The sequence below is a fragment of the Esox lucius genome, chromosome 24 (assembly GCF_011004845.1).
Source record: "Esox lucius isolate fEsoLuc1 chromosome 24, fEsoLuc1.pri, whole genome shotgun sequence".
In the NCBI taxonomy this organism is placed as follows: Eukaryota; Metazoa; Chordata; class Actinopteri; order Esociformes; family Esocidae; genus Esox; species Esox lucius.
In genome coordinates, this window is record NC_047592.1 from 12,498,711 (window position 1) to 12,524,616 (window position 25,906).

Consider the following 25,906-nt stretch of genomic DNA (forward strand, 5'->3'; position numbering starts at 1 on the left):
GACACTACAGCTCCCTCTACTGGCCTTGTTTTGTGATGCACTAGGAATGGAACAGTGCTCTGGTGTGGTATGTTCAGACCTTGAATAATCTATCAGTTTTTGTTACTGATCGGTAAAGATACTTGAAACCATACATGGCAGGGTTTTAGGAATAAGGCCTTTTGATGACTGTCCCTGTTTCTTCAAAATACACTACCTGATGAAAATGATCTTGACCTTTGACGGGGCACTTTTGATGATGGAGGAGGCATTCTGGTGACTCCGTCCATACAGAATCTGTCCATTGATCTGATAGGGAGCAGAAACAAGCAATATTTAAACTGATAGTGCTGTCTTGCATACCACTTTATTAGTTTAGGCTTTATGCTGAGATTAAAATTGAATGTTGATTTTAATGATTAGTCCAAGTTCCCCACCCCTATAATTTCATCCCCCGACCACAACACGTCCATCAGGGGCCACTAAATGACTATTCCAAGTCCCTCACCTCCAACCATTCATCCCCCGACCACAACACGTCCATCAGGGGCCACTAAATGACTATTCCAAGTCCCTCACCTCCAACAGTTCATCCCCCGACCACAACACGTCCATCAGTGGCCACTAAATGACTATTCCAAGTCCCTCACCTCCAACAGTTCATCCCCCGACCACAACACGTCCATCAGTGGCCACTAAATGACTATTCCAAGTCCCTCACCTCCAACAGTTCATCCCCCGACCACAACACGTCCATCAGTGGCCACTAAATGACTATTCCAAGTCCCTCACCTCCAACAGTTCATCCCCCGAACACAACACGTCCATCAGTGGCCACTAAATGACTATTCCAAGTCCCTCACCTCCAACAGTTCATCCCCCGACCACAACACGTCCATCAGTGGCCACTAAATGACTATTCCAAGTCCCTCACCTCCAACAGTTCATCCCCCGACCACAACACGTCCATCAGTGGCCACTAAATGACTATTCCAAGTCCCTCACCTCCAACCATTCATCCCCCGACCACAACACGTCCATCAGGGGCCACTAAATGACTATTCCAAGTCCCTCACCTCCAACAGTTCATCCCCCGAACACAACACGTCCATCAGTGGCCACTAAATGACTATTCCAAGTCCCTCACCTCCAACAGTTCATCCCCCGAACACAACACGTCCATCAGTGGCCACTAAATGACTATTCCAAGTCCCTCACCTCCAACAGTTCATCCCCCGACCACAACACGTCCATCAGTGGCCACTAAATGACTATTCCAAGTCCCTCACCTCCAACAGTTCATCCCCCGACCACAACACGTCCATCAGTGGCCACTAAATGACTATTCCAAGTCCCTCACCTCCAACAGTTCATCCCCCGACCACAACACGTCCATCAGTGGCCACTAAATGACTATTCCAAGTCCCTCACCTCCAACAGTTCATCCCCTGACCACAACACGTCCATCAGTGGCCACTAAATGACTATTCCAAGTCCCTCACCTCCAACAGTTCATCCCCTGACCACAACACGTCCATCAGTGGCCACTAAATGACTATTCCAAGTCCCTCACCTCCAACAGTTCATCCCCCGACCACAACACGTCCATCAGAGGCCACTAAATGACTATTCCAAGTCCCTCACCTCCAACAGTTCATCCCCCGACCACAACACGTCCATCAGTGGCCACTAAATGACTATTCCAAGTCCCTCACCTCCAACAGTTCATCCCCCGACCACAACACGTCCATCAGTGGCCACTAAATGACTATTCCAAGTCCCTCACCTCCAACAGTTCATCCCCCGACCACAACACGTCCATCAGTGGCCACTAAATGACTATTCCAAGTCCCTCACCTCCAACAGTTCATCCCCCGACCACAACACGTCCATCAGTGGCCACTAAATGACTATTCCAAGTCCCTCACCTCCAACAGTTCATCCCCTGACCACAACACGTCCATCAGTGGCCACTAAATGACTATTCCAAGTCCCTCACCTCCAACAGTTCATCCCCCGACCACAACACGTCCATCAGTGGCCACTAAATGACTATTCCAAGTCCCTCACCTCCAACAGTTCATCCCCCGACCACAACACGTCCATCAGAGGCCACTAAATGACTATTCCAAGTCCCTCACCTCCAACAGTTCATCCCCGACCACAATACGTCCATCTTTGCCGGCGGCTCCGCTGGGGTCGATCCCGACAACAAACACGCTCATTCGAGAGCGGTCACGGTTGCCAGCCAGGCTAAGGCCCAGGCCAGTTTTCCCCTTCTCCAGCTCAATCATGTGCAGAAGCCCCGGGAGGCTCCCATAGCGCTGCATGATCTTATCTGTAGACAACGGACAGACTGACATTAGTTTTACATACATAGCGTACCAGTCAAAAGCCTGGACACACCTACTAATTGTGGGGTGTTTATATATTTGTACTATTTTCCACCAGAAGAAATCAGTTTAAACATTGACTGATGGGTGTTAATACAGTGGAAGGCCCGACTAGAACTGTTATGTGTTGTGTGCTTATAATTCACGTGGGAAATAACTGAACAGAGCCATTGGCTGTATTGCTGTTGCTAAGTAACTTTCTATGTATGGCATGTTCAAGTCATGAAACAGGATAGAAGTAAACTTTCAATTGGAATCATCGCGTATCAAAACTCAACTCGCTAGGCGGCAATAACTGTACATTGCGCTCTTTAGAATTAGTAGGACTTTCACCTATCAAATGTATGAATTACTCTGTGTGCTTTGGGACTGGACTCCAGGTCTGGGTTTGTAGACATGATCCGTTGTACAATGGCCGCTAATTACAACGTGAAAATCCAGAAAACGTGATTTGCCAACTTTGGTCCATGAAGAAGGAGGGAGCTTGGAAATGTGAGCTTTATCCATGATCTATTCTTTGTTGTTACACTCACTCCAACCGTAGCCAAACTCATCCTCCAAATCCGTCCGGGCCAGTCTATCAGGAATCTCCATCAGGGTATCCGTGTCGGTCTCTCCAACGAGGGGAACCACAGGAAGAGACAGGTGAGGAGTGGGGGAGGATGCCTTTCCTGCTTCTAATTTTGGTGGCTGCCAGATCACAGAAGTATTGGGTGGAAAAGGTTATTTATAGTGTGGCAAAAATGTAGCTAACAATTGTATAGTTTCAAAGTATCCAGAATAGCTGTCTGCACTATAAAGCTGCATTTGTTAACCTGTGAAGCACATTTTATTCACTCGTGTTAGAGAACACTTGTTTAGGAGGACGCTCAAATGGTATTATTCTGGTTTTTGGAGATATATAATTTTTTGGTCAGTTGACGCATGTCGTGAGTACTTCCTGATGACTTGAATACTCAAGAATGAGTTTAATAACAAACATTGTCCATCTGATAAATCATTCAAATGGACACTCACCTTGTGAAGCAAGCACTGCAAAAACCAAAGCAAAAAACAAAAGATTTTTGCCTCAGATATTTTAAACACATGTCCATGCATTTGCATCCTGAATCAAAACATATGCTCATATGCTAGTGCAAGATAAAAAATGGCAAATTTCCATTTGTATCGATTTGTTAGAAAAAAAGAAGGGAAAAAAATGACTAAGATTAAGATTTAGTGGAAAGGTGTTAGGACAGCATGTATATAAGTATGGCTGGTGGAATATATGCGTTTCCACATATATCCGCTAACACAACCGTACTGGAATACATGGAAACAGAAGGTGAAAATCACGACAACACAAAGACCCACAAACCTTAAACGGAGTAGGGGTGAAAGGGTTAGTTGGGGAGAGGCGTAGGAAAAGTCTACTGTGACCCTGAACATCCTATAGAGAACAGAGAAAAGTCAGTGGCATTCAGCAAGACAGTCACCAAAACACTACGACTAGACCAGCATCGTTGTGAAACTGAGAGCAGACACACCGCCACCGTGATGGAGGGTGAGTGAAGTGCCGGGTCTACAGGGGGGGAAAAAAATCACATCTGATCTAATTTCTTCTTGGTGTGTCAAGCTTGATTCCTGAAGGGAACGGGCTTGTGGCACATATATGCTTTTCATGGTGGGACGTGAACTTGACAGGCGCACAACAGTATGATGTAAACTGATGTAAATCCCTGCAAGAATTCGGTTTGGGAGACGCCGACCAAGGTTACAAGACAGGGGCCCAAACACTTGACTTGCGCGTGGTTGGTTTGGTTCTCTCCCCTGGTAAATCGAGTGCGCCTCAAGTATGTACAAGTGTCTGACATGTATGTATTTGACCATACACTGGAAGGGTTGCATAAAGGCACTGACCTTGTCGCTACCGCAACGCGTCACGGCAGCAGCTCTCTCCTCGTTGGTGTCCGTGGTTGAGGACTGTTGTGTACAAGAGGAGTGGAGACATGAAAAACACACCGCCGGGCACTGCCAGAAACTTTCATTCAAGCAACACCTGAACTTAATAACAGTGAGGCATAACACCGTATTTCAATGGTTGAGGCTTGCAGGGAACACATAAAGAACATAAATAAAGTAAAAGCATTGTAGAGTGAATATATTAAACTCAGTTGCTGGAATCTAACAGAAGAGATATAGCCGGAGCATAATGACTTTGTGGGTTGTGCTTTTATTTGCTTGGCTCCTCATCACAAAGGGTAGATACACACAGTAGGAGAACTAAAACGAATACATGGCCAGTGAGGTATTCAGCCCCATATCAATATTCCACCCAGGTGTTCTCACCCTGAAGCTGACTTAATATTCTCTACCTGCCAGCCAGAAACCTCCAGGTCAATGTACAGTGAACCCTGAGGTTTTGGGGAGTGGAACATCTTGACTATGGTATTATTTCAGGTCTTCCTGTTTCTTCCTCAGTGCACTAGGGGTTTATGTGCCGGTATCCCAGGCAGACACAATCTATTCCTGGGTTCAAAAGCACTTTCAATGGAGGTATTCCATTGAGCCTGCTTTTTAGTTCGTTAGTATAATTAATCTGGGTCTGGAAAACTGGGCCAAATAGAAAATAATCTTCGCTGCTTGAGTATATTATACAGCATAGGACGCCCTGAAAGGAGGAAAACGCAAGCGCTGTTTACATTAGGAAAGACATGGCACTGGACTAAGAATCAGACTCAGACACGCGTGCAGGCGCACACACAGACACACACAAACACACTCAGTGGTTTAGAGCCAGTCTAACCTCAGGTGGAGGGGCAGGAGATAAGCAGGTGAGGGTGAGATTAGTGGGTGGTAGGATGGACCCAGGTAAGGTGTTTAGCTGCAGCAGAAAGGGTAGGGGCGCCTTCTAAAAGCAATACAGAGGGTATCAACAGCCCGTGAAGGGTACAGAAATACATCGGAGGCACCCCAACAAAAACTGGATCGGGAGCGGCCTATGAAAGAAGGAAATAGCTCTGAAGACTGAAAGAACACAGCTGAAGTTGTTTAAATTGGATATTATACAGCTCTGGAAAAAAATGAAGAGACCAGTGAATGAAAGTTTTGAGTGAGGAACAGAAGAATTCAATTTGCAGTGGTCTCTTAATTTTAACCCTTCTGTTCCTCACTCAAAACCTTCCTTTTCGACTTTTTTGGAAATGATAGAAAAAGGTGCAGTGGTTTCTTCATTTTTTCTGGAGCTGTATATATTGTATGTACAGTGAACCCTGAGGTTTTGGGGAGTGGAACATCTATATATGTATGTGCATATATATATGTGCGTGCATATACACACACACATATATACAAGTGGGGAGAACAAGTATTTGATACACTGCCGATTTTGCAGGTTTTCCCACTTATAATGCATGTAGAAGTCTGTCATTTTTATCATAGGTACTCTTCAACTGGGAGTGACGGAATCTAAAAGAAAAATCCAGGAAATCACATTTTATGATTTTTAAGTGATTCATTTGCATTTTATTGCATGACAAGTAATTGATACATCAGAAAAGCAGAACTTAATATTTGGTACAGAAACCTTTGTTTGCAATTATCATACGTTTCCTGTAGTTATTGACCAGGTTTGCACACACTGCAGCAGGGATTTTGGCCCACTCCTCCATACAGACCTTCTCCAGATCCTTCAGGTTTCGGGGCTGTCGCTGGGCAATACGGACTTTCAGCTTCCAAAGATTTTCTATTGGGTTCAGGTCTGGAGACTGGCTAGGCCACCCTAGGACCTTGAGATGCTTCTTACGGAGCCACTCCTTAGTTGCCCTGGCTGTGTGTTTCTGGTCATTGTCTTGCTGGAAGATCCAGCCACGACCCATCTTCAATGGTCTTACTGAGGGAAGGAGGTTGTTGGCCAAGATCTTGCGATGCATGACCCCATCCATCCTCCCCTCAATATGGTGCATTCGTCCTGTCCCCTTTGCAGAAAAGCATCCCCAAAGAATGATGTTTCCACCTCCATGCTTCACGGTTGGAATGGTGTTCTTGGGGTTATATTCATCCTTCTTCCTCCAAACACGGGGAGTGGAAAAGCTCTATTTTTGTCTCATCAGACAACATGACCTTCTCCCATTCCTCCTCTGGATCATCCAGATGGTCATTGGCAAACTTCAGACGGGCCTGGACATGCGCTGGCTTGATCAGGGGGACCTTGCGTGCACTGCAGAATTTTAATCCATGACGGCATAATGGTTTTCTTTGAGACTGTGGTCCCAGCTCTCTTCAGGTCATTGACCACGTCCTGCCGTGTAGTTCTGGGCTGATCCCTCACCTTCCTCCTGATCATTGATGCCCCACGAGGTGAGATCTTACATGGAGCCCCAGACCGAGGGAGATTGACCGTCATCTTGAACTTCTTCCATTTTCTAATAATTGCGCCAACAGTTGTTGCCTTCTCACAAACCTGCTTGCCTATTGTCCTGTAGCCCATTCCAGCCTTGTGCAGGTCTACAATTTTATCCCTAATGTCCTAACACAGCTCTCTGGTTTGACTGAGTGTGTGGACAGGTGTCTTTTATACAGGTAACGAGTTCAAACAGGTGCAGTTAATACAGGTAATGAGTGGAGAACAGGAGGGCTTCTTAAAGAAAAACGAACAGGTGTGTGAGAGCCAGGATTCTTACTGGTTGGTAGGTGATCAAATATTTATGTCATACAATAAAATGCTAATTAATTATTTTAAAATCATACAATGTGATTTTCTAGATTTTTGTTTTAGATTCCGTCTCGCACAGTAGAAGTGTACCTATGATAAAAATTACAGACCTCTACATGCTTTGTAAGTAGGAAAACCTGCAAAATCGGCAGTGTATCAAATACTTGTTCTCCCCACTGTATATATGTATATGCATATACACAAACATACATTCTATATATATAAATATGGACTGGTAATGAATGTCCTTGAGGTAGTTTAAATGAAAATCCAAGCAGAGCCACCTAAAACAGGTATCCAATGATTCTCAAGGCTGTTTTGGGATTATTCACCAGTTACACATGCTTAAAAACAACAAAAAAAGAAAGCATCATTAGGATCTGCCGGTGGGCCCCAGTAGCCCCATTTAACAGATCAACAGCACACAGACCTGCCCACAGCAGTTAACCTTTGCAGCATAAAACGTTTGGCCTCCTTTTCCCCCTGGAAGCACGCCAATCCTTATTTCTCATGTTTCAATTGCATGCAAATACATTAGCCTATGAGCGACGTAGGCTTTGTTGACAGAGAGATAAAAGAGAGATAAAGAGAATGAAAGAGATAAGAAAGAGATAGAGAGAAACAGAGAGAATGTGGGATTACCTGGCACGCGTGGTGAGGCAAGCGTTTTAAAGCGGTGCAGTACTTCTCTATGACTGGTGATGAAGCGGGGCTATAGCGGGACTGGGGCTGAGGAAAATGTGCATGCTGGGATGGTTAGTGAGGGTTTGCGGAAGGTTGGTGGAATGTTAGGAACATGGTCAGGAAACCTCAGAGCCTTCCATAAAGAATTAATCATTGTGAGTTGTTTGTCAAGATATGTAGGCAACACTGGCAACAACTTCAGTAGGATATTGGCAAGTCATGCTTTTGATGTCCAAGGGCGCTTTCAAACCAATGAAGATGATGCTGCAAAAACAGTCAAACGTTTTGAAGTTCTATGTTGCCTGTTTAAGTTTTTGCTAAATGGATCCTGACGAGGCTGTCAACGAATTGAATGTGAGAAAAACCTTTTATCCTACCTCAAATCCATTGCAAACACAGTCTCTGGTGTTTGAAAGCATCATATGCTTTTGAAGCTTTGTTGCCAATATAAGCTACATCATTTGGGTACAGGATGTTTAAATAGCATTTGAAAGTACATTTTAAATGAAATGGGATAAACATGATGAGACATTAGAGAATAAAGTATTGTGACATTAGCCACACGGTGAGCATGCTAACACAAGATGCAAGCAAGACAACACAGGGAGTTAAGATGATTTACCCTGGGCCTGTGGACGATACTCTGGACCAGAAACACTACAGGGTTTCCTGCCCTGCGAATGGCCTCCACAGCCTGCTCGTGACTGGCATCCCTCAGGTCCACACCGTCCACCTGGCATTTTCCAATGAAAAAGTAATTCATTAGTCATTAATGAGCAATTACCACCTCACCATGTGAAAGTAAACGCACGTTCAGCTCTATCCTTTGGATTAACACAGAGTTGTGTACCTCGACGATCCTGTCTCCAGTCTTCAGGGTTCCGTTGTGGCCAGCGGGGCTATCCTCCAGGATGTGTTTGATGAAGATGCCTCGCATCACCTCGCCATTGCTAAGCCGACTGCCCATCCCTCTGCCCCCCACGATGCTGATGCCAAGGGACTTGCCCGGTTCTCTTTTGAGCTCCACCCTGTGAGGTGACATGCGTGGTCAAATATATTTTAAAAGCGGGTAAATTACGTAGGCCCGATATGATTCTCCGTCAATTACATTCGAGAATTGTGTCCGTTCGGCAAATTCTCTATATTCTTACCCGCGACAGACCACCGAGTTAGCCGCAGCTATAATTACTCCTAGTTCCGGAGGGCCCTGCTGTTTGATTTCCTCTTGATTGTCATTGATTGGACAGAGAGGGCCGCACACCTGCGTTCCCTCATCGAAATCAGTCACTCATTAGAATCAGCAGAGTGTGGCGCACCCGTTGGGGACAGACTATGAGCAATATTACTATCCCAAAGTGTGACACAGATGGGGCAGGCTCTTGCTCAGTACCAAAGTGGCGTACCTTATAGGAAGTGACCTAAGAGCCAGTTGACTAGACAGGCCAGTGCACCTCCATCAAACACTACGTTCTAGAATAGACCAAGAGTGCGATGTCCTACTCACTTTCTGGGCTGGTTCCAGTTACTGAAGATGGCATTCTGTAACTCACTCTCCTCTCCCTCTCCATCCTCCCGCTCAGGGAGCTCTGCCATTTCTCTTCTGCAAAAAGACAAACTAATGAAAACGGCAGCCATGGTAAAAAAAAAAAAAGAAAATAAGCATGTCTTAATAGTTTGTTTGCATACTGACTTGATTTTTAATATTGTGTGGCGTTTGAGAAAACGTAGCAGAGTGTATCAGTCTAAAGCTGAAAAGCGAAGTATGTGAATATAGTAAATGGTTTAGCAAGCGAATATAGTATTATTTTCATTGCTATGCAAATACCAGCCCTCTATTTATGTAGTTACCAGTATTTCTTAATCTTGGTACTGGGGTCCCAAAGGGGTGCACCTTTTTGGTTTTGCCCTAGCACTCACACACCTGTTTCAATTGTTACCTTACCACTTACACACTTGATTGACATAATCAACCAATCATCAAGTTTTCATTTGAATCAGGTGTATGAGTGCCAGGACAAAAACTAAAACGTGCACCCCTTTGGGCCCTGAGGATCAGGATTAAGAAACACTAAGTTATACTATTAGTTATAGTACACTAAGGTTGTAGTATTACTTCAATAACATTTAATCGAATTTACTTTAGTGCCAGAGGTGCATCAGAGAAGGCGCCATCTTTAGGCTGCTCCAAGACAGTCTTGTATTCTTCCAAATACTCGGCAGGGACATAGGTAATGCTGAGAACACACAGACACACAAACAGACCAACAGACCTCAGCATACTGCTAACCTGACCAAGACCTGTCACCATCACTGCAAACACCCATGAAATATAGAACTTATCCGGAAACACATGGCCGAGGAATTTAACACTGTGTGCGAGCGTGTCAGAATTCATCATTAGAAATGACATTTTTGTTTAACAAAGCATTAAGAGCATCAGGAGTGGGAGGGCAGCATTTATATGCAACCTGATATGACAGAAAGAGCCCTTTTTACAAAAGACCCTTTTATTTATTCATGGCGGTCTAATCTACATTCAGGAGCGGACCTGTTTTTCTCCTCCCCGTCCAATTTAACTGTGCGACACAAGATTGCAGGAGGGGAAGGAATGAACTCAGTAAATTTTCCCGGCAATGCATTCTGCCTATCATGAGCCCAAGGTGAGCCATCAATGAATAATGTAGCAGACGTTCCGGCATAACTATCTAAAACAGATGTTAGCATAAATGTCTGGGCCAATAAAGTTGGCTAGGTTTGAATTGAGTGTTGGAATCCTTCACAAAATATGTCATGAAGTTTTGAATGGAACATCAATTGGAACACAAATTCTTAATTTACTGGAACAAACTATTAAAGGGATAGTTCAGGATTTTGGAAATTAAATCATTCTAAGAGCCAGATGAATAACATTCACGGTGAATACCATTTTCATGTAGTGTTCAGAAAGCTGACAACTAGCATTAGTTCAAATCACAGCACTGCATGTATTGTCCATCCCATTGACTGGAAGTCTACAGAAACAGATGTGCTGTATATGCATGACTCACTGTCTGTACTAAAAGCTGCATGCAGTCTATCATGCAGCCTTGTGTTTTATCTGATTATTATGTTTTTATAATAAAGGTGGCTTGTCCTCTAGAAGGGACTGACATTGGTTGATATTTTTGGCAGAAAATACCTATCTTACCTTAAGACTGACTAATCCTAGAGATAACACAAGTCTATTCAGAGTAGTGTAAAACTACTACTGAACACTAAGGCCCACACACATGGTTACTGCATCCAGAAAAACATTAAGCTTGGCAGGTACCAAACTTGTTATACCTACAAACTAAGATGTTATACCTATAACACATTTTTAATACCTGATCGGTGAACTTTCTATTGATAATTGTTATTTTTTATTATAACATGCATGTTTTGTATTTCCATTAGTAATGGAATTGTTGATGTGCCACAGGACTCAGCTGTAAAAGAGGCCTATGTATAAGTACATTTCTCTGTTAAGGCAAAGAAATTGAAAAAAAACAGCTTGAACACTAGTTTGCATTTGCTTCTGAAACCGGAACACAGAGACTTAAAAATGGTATCCACAATTTCATCTGACTCTGCTGAAGAGAACATTCAATTTATTTTTATTTTTTTAACTAATCTTCATTATTATACAGTTGGCATTAATTTGGCTTGCACTACAGTTAATGAAAGAGAAGAAGAAAAGTGAATAGGTCCACTTTGGTTTAGGCAGTTAATCACAAACAGTCAAATCTTAAACAGTTACACATTTTAGTAAAGATGACAGACTGTTCATACTTCAACATTAGGACATGCAGACATGCAGGAACTTGAATCCCTGCTTATTCAAACAGCAATTCAAATGCCTCGTAAAATGGGAAAAGGTAAGGAATCAGTGTATTAGTGTGTGGTGGATACCACAAAGATAATTTAATGCAACATCATCATCATCATCATTATCACCATGTCAATGGATGTGCACGCAGTGGCATCTGAAGCAGATAGTAAAACACTGATGAACCTCCCTTTTAGAAGCTCTAAGCCCCCCAAAAACAAATAAATATGGTTTTACGTGTTTAATAAAGACTCTAGTTGACTTGTTTTTTCTGAAATCCTGTGACTGTTCTGATAGAAGGTGTAGAATATCAGCGGCCACTGCCTGTTGTGAAATGTACAGCCTCAAAATAATTTTTAAGATTTGAAGCATGTTTATTAGACAGCAAAGCAGGAAATTATACAGGGGACTGTTTATTTCTGAAAGACTAGCGGCCCACATTTAAGCCGACGAAGCAGTTGTAAGTGTGTACCAGACGTAGCAGCACAGACGCCAACTAAACGCCCCGGGTCCACCTAAAGAATATCTTGTTAAAATAAAGTCATTTGAATAAGGATCTTGTCAGGAACATTATTTGAGGATTTGTTGAATTTTTATTTTGCTTGAAAATACATTCAAACCTAGCTAGCAGGAAACATTAGCTGCATAGCTGGAGGAAGAGGTGCAGAGAGTGTTGCAGCCCCAGCTGGTGGGGAGAGGCTAAACCAATTTTTTTGCGTTTATGAGCACTGCTTCATCTGTTCCTGCAGAATGAGGTAGCCCAAGAGTTTATTGTTTTCTTCATTCAAAGCAATTCGGGGCTGCATTAAGAAATTTAATATTCATGTTTTGGCTACTCTTGTATGCGCTGTCGGCTAGGAGGCTGGTGAACGGAATGGGGTTGGCTGCTGAAAATCAGCTGTGCTTTTTCTCTCATTAAACACGGTGCCTGTGTTCTGTGTCATGTTGTGGTTTGTTGGATAATTATTTCTATTGGCTGTGTGCTTTGGCGGGAGGTCCTGCTGATCAGTGAGTCTACTCAGCTGGATTTAAATGAGTGGCACCGGTCTGACTTTGCATGGACAGCCCTCAACAGTTTTCTGTGAGCTCCCGATTTGTGCTCTTATCTATTCAGCTGTGGGGGTTTGGAGACGTACAGACATTCTGCTGTGTGTCAGACAGAGTCAGTAAAGTTGGGAATCTCACTCCCCTTCTCCCCTTACGCTGAATATCAAGTGGTCTTGGTTCGCCAAGCGGTTCCGTCCTTCGTCTAGCAGGTTTCATAGCCCGCTGGCAGAAAGCAGCACGGTCGCGCACCCACAGGCCCAGCTGGAGTTGTGGGAGGTGGATGCCATTTTCTGTAATGACTCGCATAGCTGTCCGAGGTTCTGGTTTTCAACGACGCAGTCAGGCTACGACCCTTACACCTTGTCTTGGGGGGGTGCAGGGTGCAGCATAGCGCTTTTTAGAAATGCTGCTCTCCGTGTTTCTCACACACACAGAGCCAGCTTCTAATCACGCGGCTGTCCTGCAGGCATACTGTTCGCAACGGTTATACTGACATAAGCGGCAATGACTACTTTTATTCAACTTGACCCTGGTCTTAGCCTACTCGCTACAATTGAACCAGTACATGAAATCTCCCCCCATGGCTGTGGTTAGCAGTAACTAGCCAACTAAACTCCACTCCACCTATAGTTAAGCGGCCAGATGGAATTTAGCGAGCGAATAAATATGGCCTGCATTTACACATTACATCTTCCTTATTGTTGCAGTGTTGACGTTACAGCGTGTGGTGAACCAGGTCGAAATCACTCCGCTACCCTCTCACGTCTCGGACATGCAATGACAAAGCTACGTCAAAAAAGAGAGATCCCTGATGCCGCCACTGCCTGCAAGCCCCATAGTCATAGACAAAGCATATCAATGAACTGACATGAAAGGAGGATGTGTTAAAAGAGCTTGGTTAGTGGTGCAGTGGAGCAGTCCCATGAGAGATTTATCCAGATACATGAGCTGTGTGTTAGGACAGCGTTGAACTTGACCACCCGTGCACATGGACACCAGAAGAAGCTTAGCTGCCACACCAAAGACAGTTCTGATGGTTCTGGCAATATCATATTTAGCACCCTTTATTGGACCCAATGGTGATGATGAGCAAATATGGCAACAGATAAATAACACTGTTACATGCCAGCTCAATCTGAAACTCAAAATATGAGAGAAACCTAACCTTTAATTGAGCTAAGCACTTTCAAATTAAGACCTAAATATTTCTTTTTTCTCAGAAAAATGTGTCACGGTTATTGGAAATGTGTTGCAAGGAACTGTCCCCTTGCCAAAATAACAACACTGAGTCTTCTCCTAAAACGTTTGATGAGGTGGAGAACATATCGCAAGGGATCTGAGAGCATTCATCCATACAGAACCTCTCCAGAGCCTTCCGAGTCCTTGGTCGCCAATTCTGGACACTGTTATTTAGCTCACCACAGATTATCAATGGGGTTTATGTCAGGGGACAAGAAGTATCATTGTTAAAGCTTGATTCTTTGTTCAGTTAAAAAAGTGAGCCATTTCTGTGTGGATCTGCACTAATGCTTTGGAACAGCTGGAATATCAATTAAAGGTGTTTTTTGAGTGTTGATTTTGAGTGTCCCAATTTGAGTGTAAGATCAAGCTGATGAAAACCAAATAATAACATTCTCCTTTTTATCATCTTTACCAAGGGGTCCAATAATTGTGTGTCGTATTTGAAAAAATCTCCAAAACAGTGATTACCTACGATCACTTTGTTAAAGGTGGGATCTGATTAGCTGAATAGTAATGTTAACACAATTGAACAATATTTGAAAATATTTAGCATTGTTGATGAGTTACAAAGAATTTGAAAAGCCTTCTCTATTTTGCTCCAATAGAAAGAAAATGACTTAACTGTTCTGACTGGCATTATTGTAAGATAGAAAAGACTGATGCAGCCACTGCTGATCTGGATAAAACTCCCTACAACAGACAGGTGACGAGGCCGAGGTGACGACGGCAAGAAAATGGACACAAAGAGGAAATAAAATAAAAAAAGGCAGATTTCAGGGGTACACCCGTCAGCGTGGGAGTTAGCAATACTCACACATAGAAGGGGCACAGATCGTCCTCTGGTGTACAAGCAGATCTAGAACGTGAAGAAGGTTTATGCACTGTGGCTAACATTCTGTGCTGACACGCTAGTTGTAAAGCAAGATAGACTTGAGGCATCAGAACAGAGTGAAAGACTTAAAGCTTAGTAGCTTTTCATTATATACGTACCTGGAGAAATAAAAGGCATTCATGAGTTCAAATGTTATAACTGGGTCTGTACTAGGGCAGACCAGTACTGTTGGAAGCCATTCCTTGACAAAATGTCTCAAACTTCATGTAGCCTACAGTAATAAATTGATGCATTATTCTGAAATGCACAAAAAGTAGTCCCTAGTGTACAGGCTAGCCATCTTAGCATGACACCACTGGGTGCTACAGTGGGGAGAACAAGTCTTTGATACACTGCCAATTTTGCAGGTTTTCATACTTACAAAGCATGTAGGACTGTAATTATCATAGGTACACTTCAAATGTGAGAGACGGAATCTAAAACAAAAATCCAGAAAATCACATTGTATGCTTTTTAAGTAATCAAATACTTACACTCACCTAAAGGATTATTAGGAACACCATACTAATACTGTGTTTGACCCACTTTCGCCTTCAGAACTGCCTTAATTCTACGTGGCATTGATTCAACAAGATGCTGATAGCATTCTTTAGAAATGTTGGCCCATATTGATAGGATAGCATCTTGCAGTTGATGGAGATTTGTGGGATGCACATCCAGGGCATGAAGCTCCCGTTCCACCACATCCCAAAGATGCTCTATTGGGTTGAGATCTGGTGACTGTGGGGGCCATTTCAGTACAGTGAACTCATTGTCATGTTCAAGAAACCAATTTGTAATGATTCGAACTTTGTGACATGGTGCATTATCCTGCTGGAAGTAGCCATCAGAGGATGGGTACATGGTGGTCATAAAGGGATGGACACGGTCAGAAACAATGCTCAGGTAGGCCGTGGCATTTAAACCATGCCCAATTGGCACTAAGGGGCCTAAAGTGTGCCAAGAAAACATCCCCCACACCATTACACCACCACCACCAGCCTGCACAGTGGTAACAAGGCATGATGGATCCATGTTCTCATTCTGTTTACGCCAAATTCTGACTCTACCATCTAAATGTCTCAACAGAAATCGAGACTCATCAGACCAGGCAACATTCTTCCAGTCTTCAACTGTCCAATTTTGGTGAGCTCGTGCAAATTGTAGCCTCTTTTTCCTATTTGTAGTCGAGATGAGTGGTACCCGGTGGGGTCTTCTGCTGTTGTAGCCCATCCGCCTCAAGGTTGTGCGTGTTGTGGCTTCACAAATGCTTTGCTGCATACCTCGGTGGTAACGAGTGGTTATTTCAGTCAAAGTTGCTCTTCTATCAGCTTCAATCAGTCGGCCCATTCTCCTCTGACCTCTAGCATCAACAAGGCATTTTCGCCCACAGGACTGCCGCATACTGGATGTTTTTCCCTTTTCACACCATTCTTTGTAAACCCTAGAAATGGTTATGTGTGAAAATCCCAGTAACTGAGCAGATTGTGAAATACTCAGACCGGCCCGTCTGGCACCAACAACCATGCCATGCTCAAAATTGCTTAAATCACCTTTCTTTCCCATTCTGACATTCAGTTTGGAGTTCAGGAGATTGTCTTGACCAGGACCACACCCCTAAATGCATTGAAGCAACTGCCATGTGATTGGTTGATTAGATAATTGCATTAATGAGAACTTGAACAGGTGTTCCTAATAATCCTTTAGGTGAGTGTATGTCATGCAATAAAATGCAAATGAATTACTTAAAATCATTCAATGTGATTCTCTGGATTTTTGTTTTAAATTCCATCTCTCACAGTTGAAGAGTACCTATAATAAAAATTACAGAGTTCGACATGCTTTGTAAGTGGGAAAACCAGCAAAATTGGCAGTGTATCAAATACTTGTTCTCCCCACTGTATATGACTCACAATACTGGACTGCAATGACATTTACCACTACTAACAATAAAGCAATTGTTAAAAAGAAATTGCCATCCCATTAACTTGTGTACTACTACTTTATATGTTTAATCAGTTTCTTTCCATGGTTCATTGCTTGGTGTTATTTGTGCAGAAGGAGTAGTAGTCATCTAAATTAAGTTAAATAAAATGTTTATGTGGATGGCATGGTAAAACAGTTGTGTTGGAGATTTAATAAGAAAAGATAAAGTGTTTCTGCGATTAATGCGATCATTAACAGCAATTTACCCAAATGTCATATACTACGAAGCTTAAATCAGTGCTTCCTTCAACATAATTAAATTTATAGAAAAGCCATCATGCAATGGATCAAAAGGCAATGAGTGTGGTGTCAGGTGCAATTTTCTGACTATATAATTGTGTGTTTATAAAATGGTGTCTATATAATGGTGTGTCTATAGAATGGTGTCTGTATAATGGTGTGTCTATAGAATGGTGTCTATATAATGGTGTGTCTATAGAATGGTTTCTATATAATGGTGTGTCTATAGAATGGTGTCTATATAATGGTGTGTCTATAGAATGGTTTCTATATAATGGTGTGTCTATTGAATGGTGTCTATATAATGGTGTGTCTATAGAATGGTGTGTCTATAGAATGGTGTCTGTAGAATGGTGTCTATAGAATGGTGTCTATAGAATGGTGTGTATATAGAATGGTGTCTATATAATGGTGTGTCTATAGAATGGTGTCTATATAATGGTGTGTCTATAGAATGGTGTCTATAGAATGGTGTGTCTGTAGAATGGTGTCTATATAATGGTGTGTATATAGAATGGTGTGTCTATAGAATGGTGTCTATATAATGGTGTGTCTATAGAATGGTGTCTATATAATGGTGTGTCTATGCATGTTTATAGAGAGAAAGTCAAAAGGAACTTCCGGATAGTAACTCAAACAGAGTCCTTATCAGTGTGTGGTGGATTTTCATGCATGTATGTTTTTCACCATAGGTTTTCAGAGAGATCCGCACCTTCTGTCTTGGAGTTGTCATGACAACCTATGGTGAAAACCCATGAACCAGGTTTCCGGGTCATGGCATCAAAACCTCTTGCCATGCAGTCCTTACCCCATGTCTGGACCGATCAGGGAGTGTCTCCGAAGCATGGCGCGCGCCTGGGCGTTGGTTAGGTTGGCCGTGGGCTCGCCGTTGATGGCTAGTATGAGGTCACCCACGCCCAGGCGGCCGTCTCGGCTGATGGAGCCTCCGTGAATGATGCTGCGGATGTGCATCCCCAGGCCATCCTTAATGGCGCTGACCGTCATCCCTGTAGTCAGACATAATACGACGTTACAGGAATGGATACTAAAAAAGGCAACGACACTGAATAAAATACAAAACAGGATCATTCTCAAGGGCGTGGAACCTAAACGCAACGCATTTACCCACAAGTAAGTGTAACATTTGTAAACGTTTATGTGCTGGAGATGCATATAATTGAGGGATTTCACCCTGCTAGAAGTAAAAGCCAAGTCATTTATTGTAAAATTGTAAATCTAATCTAATAGGAAAACTCCAAATAATGCAAAGGGCAATGCATTTAATTAGTAATATCTAACAGAAACTGACAATCACAAATAACTTGATCATATGTCAATTCTGGTCTCATTTTCTCACCAATGTATAGTAGAAATGATTACCCAAGAAACATTACAAACCCAGACTGGAGTTGCCTTTCACAACGGTTATTGTCCTTTCAAAATTACTCCCAGTAGTTAGAACCATGTCTTCTTCCTCTCTGGATGGCTTGACAGATGACTCACACCCCTTGAGATTAGCAATTCAGTGAAAAAATATTTTTTTAATAATTTAGAAAAAGGGTTTCTCTGGAGGAAGTTTTAATACAACATTGAAAAAAAACTATAATTGTGACTGAATGATAAGTAAACTAGTGGGGGAGACTGGGTAGAAACTACTAGTGAGAGCCAGGGAATCAAACATACATGCAAGCATGTTTATGCAGAGCCATAATCTTACGCAAGTATAACCTTGAAATCAGAGCGTAGCAAAAAGCAGAATGTTTTTAACTGAGAATCCAATCAATTTCACACTGTCCTCTGATTAATCCACTGCATTTCAATACGGGTTAAAGGTAACTTGTTGAATTAAATTTCTTTGGCACTGTTGATGACCGATTCACTCGCGCTTGTTTGATTACCAGCCCCCCCCTTAATGACTTTGGTTTGCAAAGCGACAGCTGGCACGGCTCTTCAGACAAAGGCTCTTTTACCTTCATTAAGCATTCCATATCCACAGTATCCCCAACGGCCATGGTGGGCTCCACCTGACAATGAAGTGACTTCCCTGGCTCGCCCGTGTCATTTAAACCAGACTGAGGATCAGGGTTGTGGCTGGATGGAGCCCACACATCCGAGGGCTCCCTCTGGGTAGGCAGGCACGGATCCGAGCTAACTACTGCGCTGACGTCAATCGCTAGGGCTTGACCTCCGATGCTCCTGTGCGGCGGGAAAGCAATGGGCCTCTCCTCCGGGGAGAAGGGCTCGGTGTCGTCCGCCAGTCCGGAAGACATCGCATCGCAGGGATGCTCGGACAACACTTCCAGACGAGCGCTCCGCTACGAGGGAAAACGAACAGACGAGACGAAATTGAGGTTGCGCCTCGTTAGTATCACAATCACTCAGCTAGGTTTTTTTTTTTTGTCTACCTCGGCCGCCGTTATGCTCTCCTCCTAATGAGCCATTGAAAAGCCATCAGCAGGCCAACAGGGAACAGCGATAATTACAGATGATCCTTATTGAGGGTGTCTGCCGCACAAAATATCTCTTTATTATCTCCCTAGATATAATTCATGAGGCCCAGACTGTGTAGCAATGAATCTCTTCAGCGATTTCTTAAGCATCCGTGATAGAACAATAAAACACAAAATAAAGAAATCACCAGGAGAGAAAACTATGTGGAAGAACAGCAACGTGCAGACATTAGAAGGACTGCAGGATTACAATGGGAGATTTCATTCTAATAGAGAAGCAATATTTTGTTAAGCTTCTAATCTAAAAACACAAACCCAACCATTCATGCATTATTCGTCTAGAGGTAGGACTCAGGGGAGTAAACTAGGTCTACAAATGTGGACAAAGTAAGAGAAAGAAAGGAAATACAGCGGCATACATAAAAATAAGAGGTCAACGATTAAATAAACGCTGTGTCATGTTTTTTGAGACCTCAAATAATTATAACAGTAATGTCAACCGGGCATGGTAAGATAAGCTCATTAAGTGTGGGAAATACTTAATGCAAAGGGCAACAGTTTCCTCCAATGACATGATCATTTCCAATTTGTCAGAGCCAAGTCTTGCAACGTGCTCAACTCACCCCGGTGTGGGTTCTGGCATCCTACCTTGGGTGTGGATGACTGCAGTGTCATCTGGAAGTCCAGGTCGTCGCTGCAGGTGCTCCCATGGAGGGCGATCATGGAAGCCTGGAAGGTGTCGTCCTCCTCACCAGAGAAAGAAGGCTCCAGCGCCCTATCATCGCTCAGGTCCGCCTCGTTGGAGTCAATCTATATCAGACGACATTAAGGCAGTGAACGGGCATTGACTAGGCCGCGGATGAGCTATCAAACACGGCATGCTATGAGTGCCCTGAGCGCCACTTCGAAGGGATATTCTAACTCAGATAATGGACTTGTTCACTATATAGTCTCATTGAACCGGTTTCTATAATATTTGTTTAACTCGTTTGGGGCTAAATTGTGAATTAGTCTGGTCGGCTTTCAGCCAAATTGTTTTCGTATGAGAATGTGACCGAATTATAGTAAAACGTTCCCATTTCTACGGTGTCCTTTTTCTTGACACTGGATGTATTAGAGGGTTATTTCAGTAGGTATGTTTCACTTGTTGTATGAACTGAGAATGATCCGACTTGTATTGAAATGCTATCTGTTTTAGTGCACCGCAACAAAACCCAATTGCACACACCAGAGATGCCGACATTATTATCTACTTTGATACATAGTTTTTGACCTGCACTAGTTGGATGTTCACATTTCTCTTTTTTAGTATAATGATACGCTATAAAATACAGAGGTTTTTGTGTATGTATTTTGTATAAACATTTTAGAAACCCAGTTTCAATGAAACGCATTTGATAAACGATCCTGCCTGCTCACTCATGTTTTCTTCACAAATGGTACATATATTATTCCAAGGATATGCAAACTTTTGAACACCACTGTATGCGACTAAACAGGGAATAGGGATTTCTTTTTTGTTCTGTCTGTTTTATATATTTTGATCACAATTGCCTTTCCCTATTTTCTCTGTATATATTTTAATGAAAAAACAGCTATATCAATTTGTGTGCTGTTCTGTTACTCGTGTGTCCAATGAACATAGCTGAAACAAATGATGGGTTTGTTTCAGATATGTTGGGTTACTGACAAAGGATTACTAACAAAAGACGGGTTACTCACAGGTCTGCTTCCAAGGTAAATTACATGTACAACTGGTGTGTGCAGCTAGTAGTCAAAAATACTTGTCAATTATTTTATCGTAGAGACATTGATAACAGAGAAGACGCTACCTGATACATTTCGTGCTGTTAGGAATGAATGGTATAGAAAAATGAAAACATACACAAAAGTATCTCATCCAATTTGAGCAAATTCCCGGGAAAATAATGAAATACGAATTCAGAATAACCGACAGAGTTTATTATGATTAATCGCAACTTTTTCTTTTAATCATTTGCCTGCCCTAGTCTCAGTTTAACGTCTCCAGTGGCGACTAACCAATGCAGGCTCTGCCCAGAAAAGGAGGCCTTCCGCTGGCTCCTCCTCCTCTCTGTCTTTAACCAGCAAAGAGTTGAAGATTAAAGAACGGAATCCAGGGGATGATGTCGTACTGCCCTCTTCAGTGTAAGGCTGTGGAGACAGGGCTGTAAACAGGAAATACCCGGAACAGAATACTGAGGAAGTTCCAATCAGTGTGAAGAGGTTTTAGATTTTAGGTGTGATTGGATTTCAGTTGTTAGAAAATTTAGTAGAGGTGGTTAGTAACGAAAGGTGTTTTATTGGATTGATTTGGTCTCTGTGGTTTGGTTGAATCTCAGACTACACTACAAGATAATACTTCTGAGACACAGTTGTATTTGGTTATTCGATTTTTTTCTAAAGAGTTCACAACGGATTTGCCCCAAAACTCCCTTTTGATCTTGAATTCATCTACCGCAATGCCCAGAGATACAAAGTTTGAGAACAGAGGGTGAGATTGGAGAAGATTGAAGGATTAAAGCAGTTAAACTCAATTTTGACAAGCAAACAAAAATGTCCCCTAAAATATATTCAACAGAGACTTTACAAAAATTATGTAATCCACATGACCTGCAACAACCTTGACATCCCACAGCCAGAAGTTACTGTATGTTCTTATCAAAATCCAATGGCAAGCCCAAGAGACAGAAATGTATCTCTAAAACTGAAAGAATGCAACCAATTTTCGCAGAAGAAGTGTAGACTAGAAATCCCTCAGGTGGTGAATATGTTTGTGGACAAAATCTTATTTTGACAGCTGCCTCAACACGTTTAAGTCAAAGGTGCCTCAAAATTCAATAATAAAGCAATATCCCACAAAGAGCTGGTATGTTTGTGAGGCCTTATGCTGTATCCAGGGAGCTTGGAGTTGAGTGTGTCAGCATGTAGTCTAAATCTACTGTCTTCTAACCATGAAAAATGCAAGCCATCTGTCAGATGAGCTTTCATTATTGGATGACTGGCCACACAAAGCGAAAGAAAATGCACACACACACTTGCATACATATAACACTCCCATCACCCACTCCCCCACTCTGTTGGACAATAATCTCAATAGGGTTTTCTTACAGGCAGTGGCTTGGCCACCCCGATGTGAACCTTGCCGATATTGGCTCCCTTCAATGCTTGGACAGCTTCCTCCAGGCTGGCGTTGTCCAGGTTGGTGCTGTTGACAAACATGAGCCGGTCGCCTGGCAACAGCCTGCCGTCCTGTTCCGCCACTCCTCCAGGCACCAGGGAGCGAATCACGATCACCGTCTTGGATGGGTCCATTGGGTCCTATGCATAGAGACGGTTAGTGGACATTCCTGAGAAAACATCTTACGTTTCAGCATGGAGACGCTTAGCGGAAATTTCTGAGAAAACAGCTTACATTCCAGCATGAAAATGTCTATTGGAGACTTCTGACATTTTAATGTACAGCACCAGTCAAAAGTGAAAGGGTAAGCGTGCAACTCTGAATCCGGGTCGTCGGGAGTAAACAGCCTATTACTAATTTGGAAACTGACAACTTTAACAGTGAGATGGCCTCGGTGGTGCTGTCTGTGCAGAAGCAGATGCTCTATGGTCTGTGAACCAGGCGTGTGTTAGACATTTGGACGTCGTCAACAGACAAAAATGTGTAATTTTATTTGAAGGATTTGTTTATTCTGGATGATCCGCAGATCCCGAGTTTGCAGTTTTTATGAAGCAGAGAGAAAGCAATGTAGTTCTAGTTGGAAAAACACAGTACATTGCAGTGTAATGAGTCACATTGTGTTTCCGTGCTGAAATTCAATGGTTGCTAAAGCCCACCTAATCACTTCCACCCAAGGTGAAAAGATAAGAACTATCTACAACAACAACTCATTTATGTAAATGATGATTAAAGAACTAAATATATTATTTGCAAAAATGGCATGCTTAAATAGCACATGGTTATCATTCATAGCTTTCAATTTAGAATTCCCACCTGGTAATCCAGGATGCTGAATCCCAGTCCACTCTCTCCCTTCTCCAGCTCGATGTCCTGTATCTCTGTCTCCCACATGGCCAAAAGAGATCCCAGCGTCTCTTCCGTCACATTATCTCTTGCCACAGCCTCTTCAGAACCTTCGGGAACCAGGAAACTGCTGAGGTCTCCTTGTATCTGCAGAGATATACCCTTGATATCATCCCTTCACACGCATTCCTGACTCACTCCGAGCCCATAGGCTGCTGGTTCTCTGCTCCTTTTTATAAGTTTTTTGGCAGCACATTAAAGGGAATCTTTAGATGCTAGGCAGTAGAAGTGCTCTGTTTTTTTTCTCTACGGTAGCGGAAGAGCTGAGCAGAAACCTTCCAAAATCCAAATGCAGGTTCCTTTTGATGGTAAGTTTTGTGAGCTCCATGACTCCTATCTCTTGTATCTGCTATACTGTCCCAGCACCTTAAGTATTTCTTCAGGATTGTTTATGGATTGTTTTTCATAAACAGCCTGTTTCCAAATCCAAAATCTTAATCAGTCATCAGTGACAATCTGGAATGTCTCACACCTACCATTTAGTGAAGGGCTTTCTGATTGAACCTTCAGTTTCTAATAAATTTCACGACTTATTCACATGAATAATTCACAGGACTGAATAACATAACCATATTGTTTAAATAAATTGGCACCAACCATGCATGTTAATTATGTTGGCTGGTAAGCAATAACTATGCTTTGCTATGACTATGATAGTTTCTGAAATTTGACCCGTATTAACAAAGGTACCAGTGGTGATATCTATAGCGCATGCACTGGCATGGTACACATTTCCTGTGGTAACCTGGGGAAAGTACCGTTGTATTTGGTTCTGCTGCAACTCCTTCCAAGCCTGCTTGGCCAGAATTGCTGTCACTCTGTAGGAGGGGAGCGGGCCTACAGCAGGCCATGTAGACGCAGACCGGCAGCTCCTTCAGAATGCTCACTACTTCCTTGTGGGTATCGCCAATCAGGGAAATTCCATTTACCTTGTTGAAGAGGGGTGACACACACATCCAATGGTCATCGCTCACATCACTAATCACATCGCATTGAGTACATGAACACTATATACACATACTGTCCTATTGGCACAATTCAGTCAGAAACTGAATTCTGCTACTTGTTATCACAATGTCGAAGAGTTGTAGGTTTTTCTAACTGCTGGAAGTGCTGGGTTTTCATTTTATACATGATATAGTTTGTTCTCTGTTCGTTGCCTGTAGGCTAACTGCTGTTCAACATGTTGGTTCTATTGATGGTGACTCTTACCTCCAGCAGTTCATCCCCACTGAAGAGTTTCCCGCAGCGTCCAACAGGCCCCTCCGGCAGGACAGAGCGGATGTAGTGGTGTCCATTGTTGGCCTCTAGACTGATGCCCAGACCGCTGCTCTCACTAAACTTCTCTACCTGGGCCACCTGGCAATTGTACAACAGATGGGCACAAATGCTACTGCATTTTTCCAGAAGGGAATGCTCTTCCTGGCCTAAGGTGCTGGTGTAAGCCACTGTCTCCATTGCACATGTACTGCCGCAGCAAAAATGTAATCTGCCCCACAAATCTATCAGCAAAAAAAAACGTTTTCTCTCTTCTTTCAGCATTGTCTCTATCATCTGTTGATGAGCGACTGCTTGCTAATGTTATGGTAAGGGTTAGGTTTTGAATAAGATTTATGGTAAAGATTAAGGTTAGGACAAAGGTTATGGTTAGTAGATAGTGAGTAAAAATTTTACTGATTGTCATTAGATAATCCGTAGAGCATCTATAGATTTGTTTTTTGAACTCTCAAAATAAAACACAGAAAGGTACAAGCATGTATCATTTATTTTACACATCAAATAGGATCAGGTTTTGGACAACTCACCACTACTTCATTTCTGGGACCCAGAGTCTCCTGCCACTTGTTCATTAGCTTCAACTCTTCATCCTCCGTTAGCTTTGGTCCTTATAAACATAAATATAATATAGACTTAAATATGAGATGAAGTTTAAAGTTAAATGAGCCAACTGCTGTGTCCCACCTGATACCAACTTAAAAACTTGCACAAAAATGGAGAGAAAAAAACAGTTGACGTGGAAGTGCGATAAATAAAATAAATCTGTGAACCCCACACTACATTCAACCGACAACGATATCTCATCTGACACTGAATTATGACTCAGAGGAAAACGAACTCCCAATGCAGTACTGGAAAGAGTTTACTTCAAAACCACATTTTGTCTACCCACAATGAAAACATCTCACGGAGATAACATACCCCTTCTTGTGTTTTACATCTACTGTATCTGAAATGTGTGATATCATTCGTGATGTGCTCAACAAACTATCAACCGGCTATCGAAAAACATCTCAACAACATTTCTGTTGAAATACAACAGGGAAAAACATCCAGACATTCACTGACAGGTTTTCTTTTTCCAGCGTCAGACT

The 25,906-nt window shown here is 42.6% G+C and overlaps 1 protein-coding gene across 4 annotated transcripts in view; it reads right to left on the reverse strand.

Moving 5' to 3' along the window:
* The window catches only part of LOC105020637 (multiple PDZ domain protein), a 62,983-nt gene that overhangs the window by 21,370 nt on the left and 15,707 nt on the right, over positions 1 to 25,906 (reverse strand). Inside the window, exons 14-36 of one of the 4 annotated variants that reach the window (XM_034290630.1) lie at positions 25,340 to 25,419; positions 24,747 to 24,893; positions 24,293 to 24,463; positions 23,445 to 23,621; positions 22,562 to 22,771; positions 21,473 to 21,604; positions 20,081 to 20,242; positions 18,953 to 19,297; positions 18,381 to 18,489; positions 17,791 to 17,989; positions 14,700 to 14,741; positions 9,888 to 9,983; positions 9,254 to 9,349; positions 8,600 to 8,777; positions 8,372 to 8,482; positions 7,708 to 7,794; positions 5,158 to 5,262; positions 4,272 to 4,334; positions 3,730 to 3,801; positions 3,390 to 3,404; positions 2,906 to 3,062; positions 2,121 to 2,317; positions 197 to 288 (exon numbers count right to left, since the gene is read on the reverse strand). In XM_034290630.1, coding sequence (XP_034146521.1) covers positions 197 to 288; positions 2,121 to 2,317; positions 2,906 to 3,062; positions 3,390 to 3,404; positions 3,730 to 3,801; positions 4,272 to 4,334; positions 5,158 to 5,262; positions 7,708 to 7,794; positions 8,372 to 8,482; positions 8,600 to 8,777; positions 9,254 to 9,349; positions 9,888 to 9,983; positions 14,700 to 14,741; positions 17,791 to 17,989; positions 18,381 to 18,489; positions 18,953 to 19,297; positions 20,081 to 20,242; positions 21,473 to 21,604; positions 22,562 to 22,771; positions 23,445 to 23,621; positions 24,293 to 24,463; positions 24,747 to 24,893; positions 25,340 to 25,419 — 3,043 coding nt within the window. The remainder of the gene's footprint in view (positions 1 to 196; positions 289 to 2,120; positions 2,318 to 2,905; positions 3,063 to 3,389; positions 3,405 to 3,729; positions 3,802 to 4,271; positions 4,335 to 5,157; positions 5,263 to 7,707; positions 7,795 to 8,371; positions 8,483 to 8,599; positions 8,778 to 9,253; positions 9,350 to 9,887; positions 9,984 to 14,699; positions 14,742 to 17,790; positions 17,990 to 18,380; positions 18,490 to 18,952; positions 19,298 to 20,080; positions 20,243 to 21,472; positions 21,605 to 22,561; positions 22,772 to 23,444; positions 23,622 to 24,292; positions 24,464 to 24,746; positions 24,894 to 25,339; positions 25,420 to 25,906) is intronic. The other 3 variants (XM_034290631.1, XM_034290632.1, XM_034290633.1) reach the window with 3 other exon arrangements.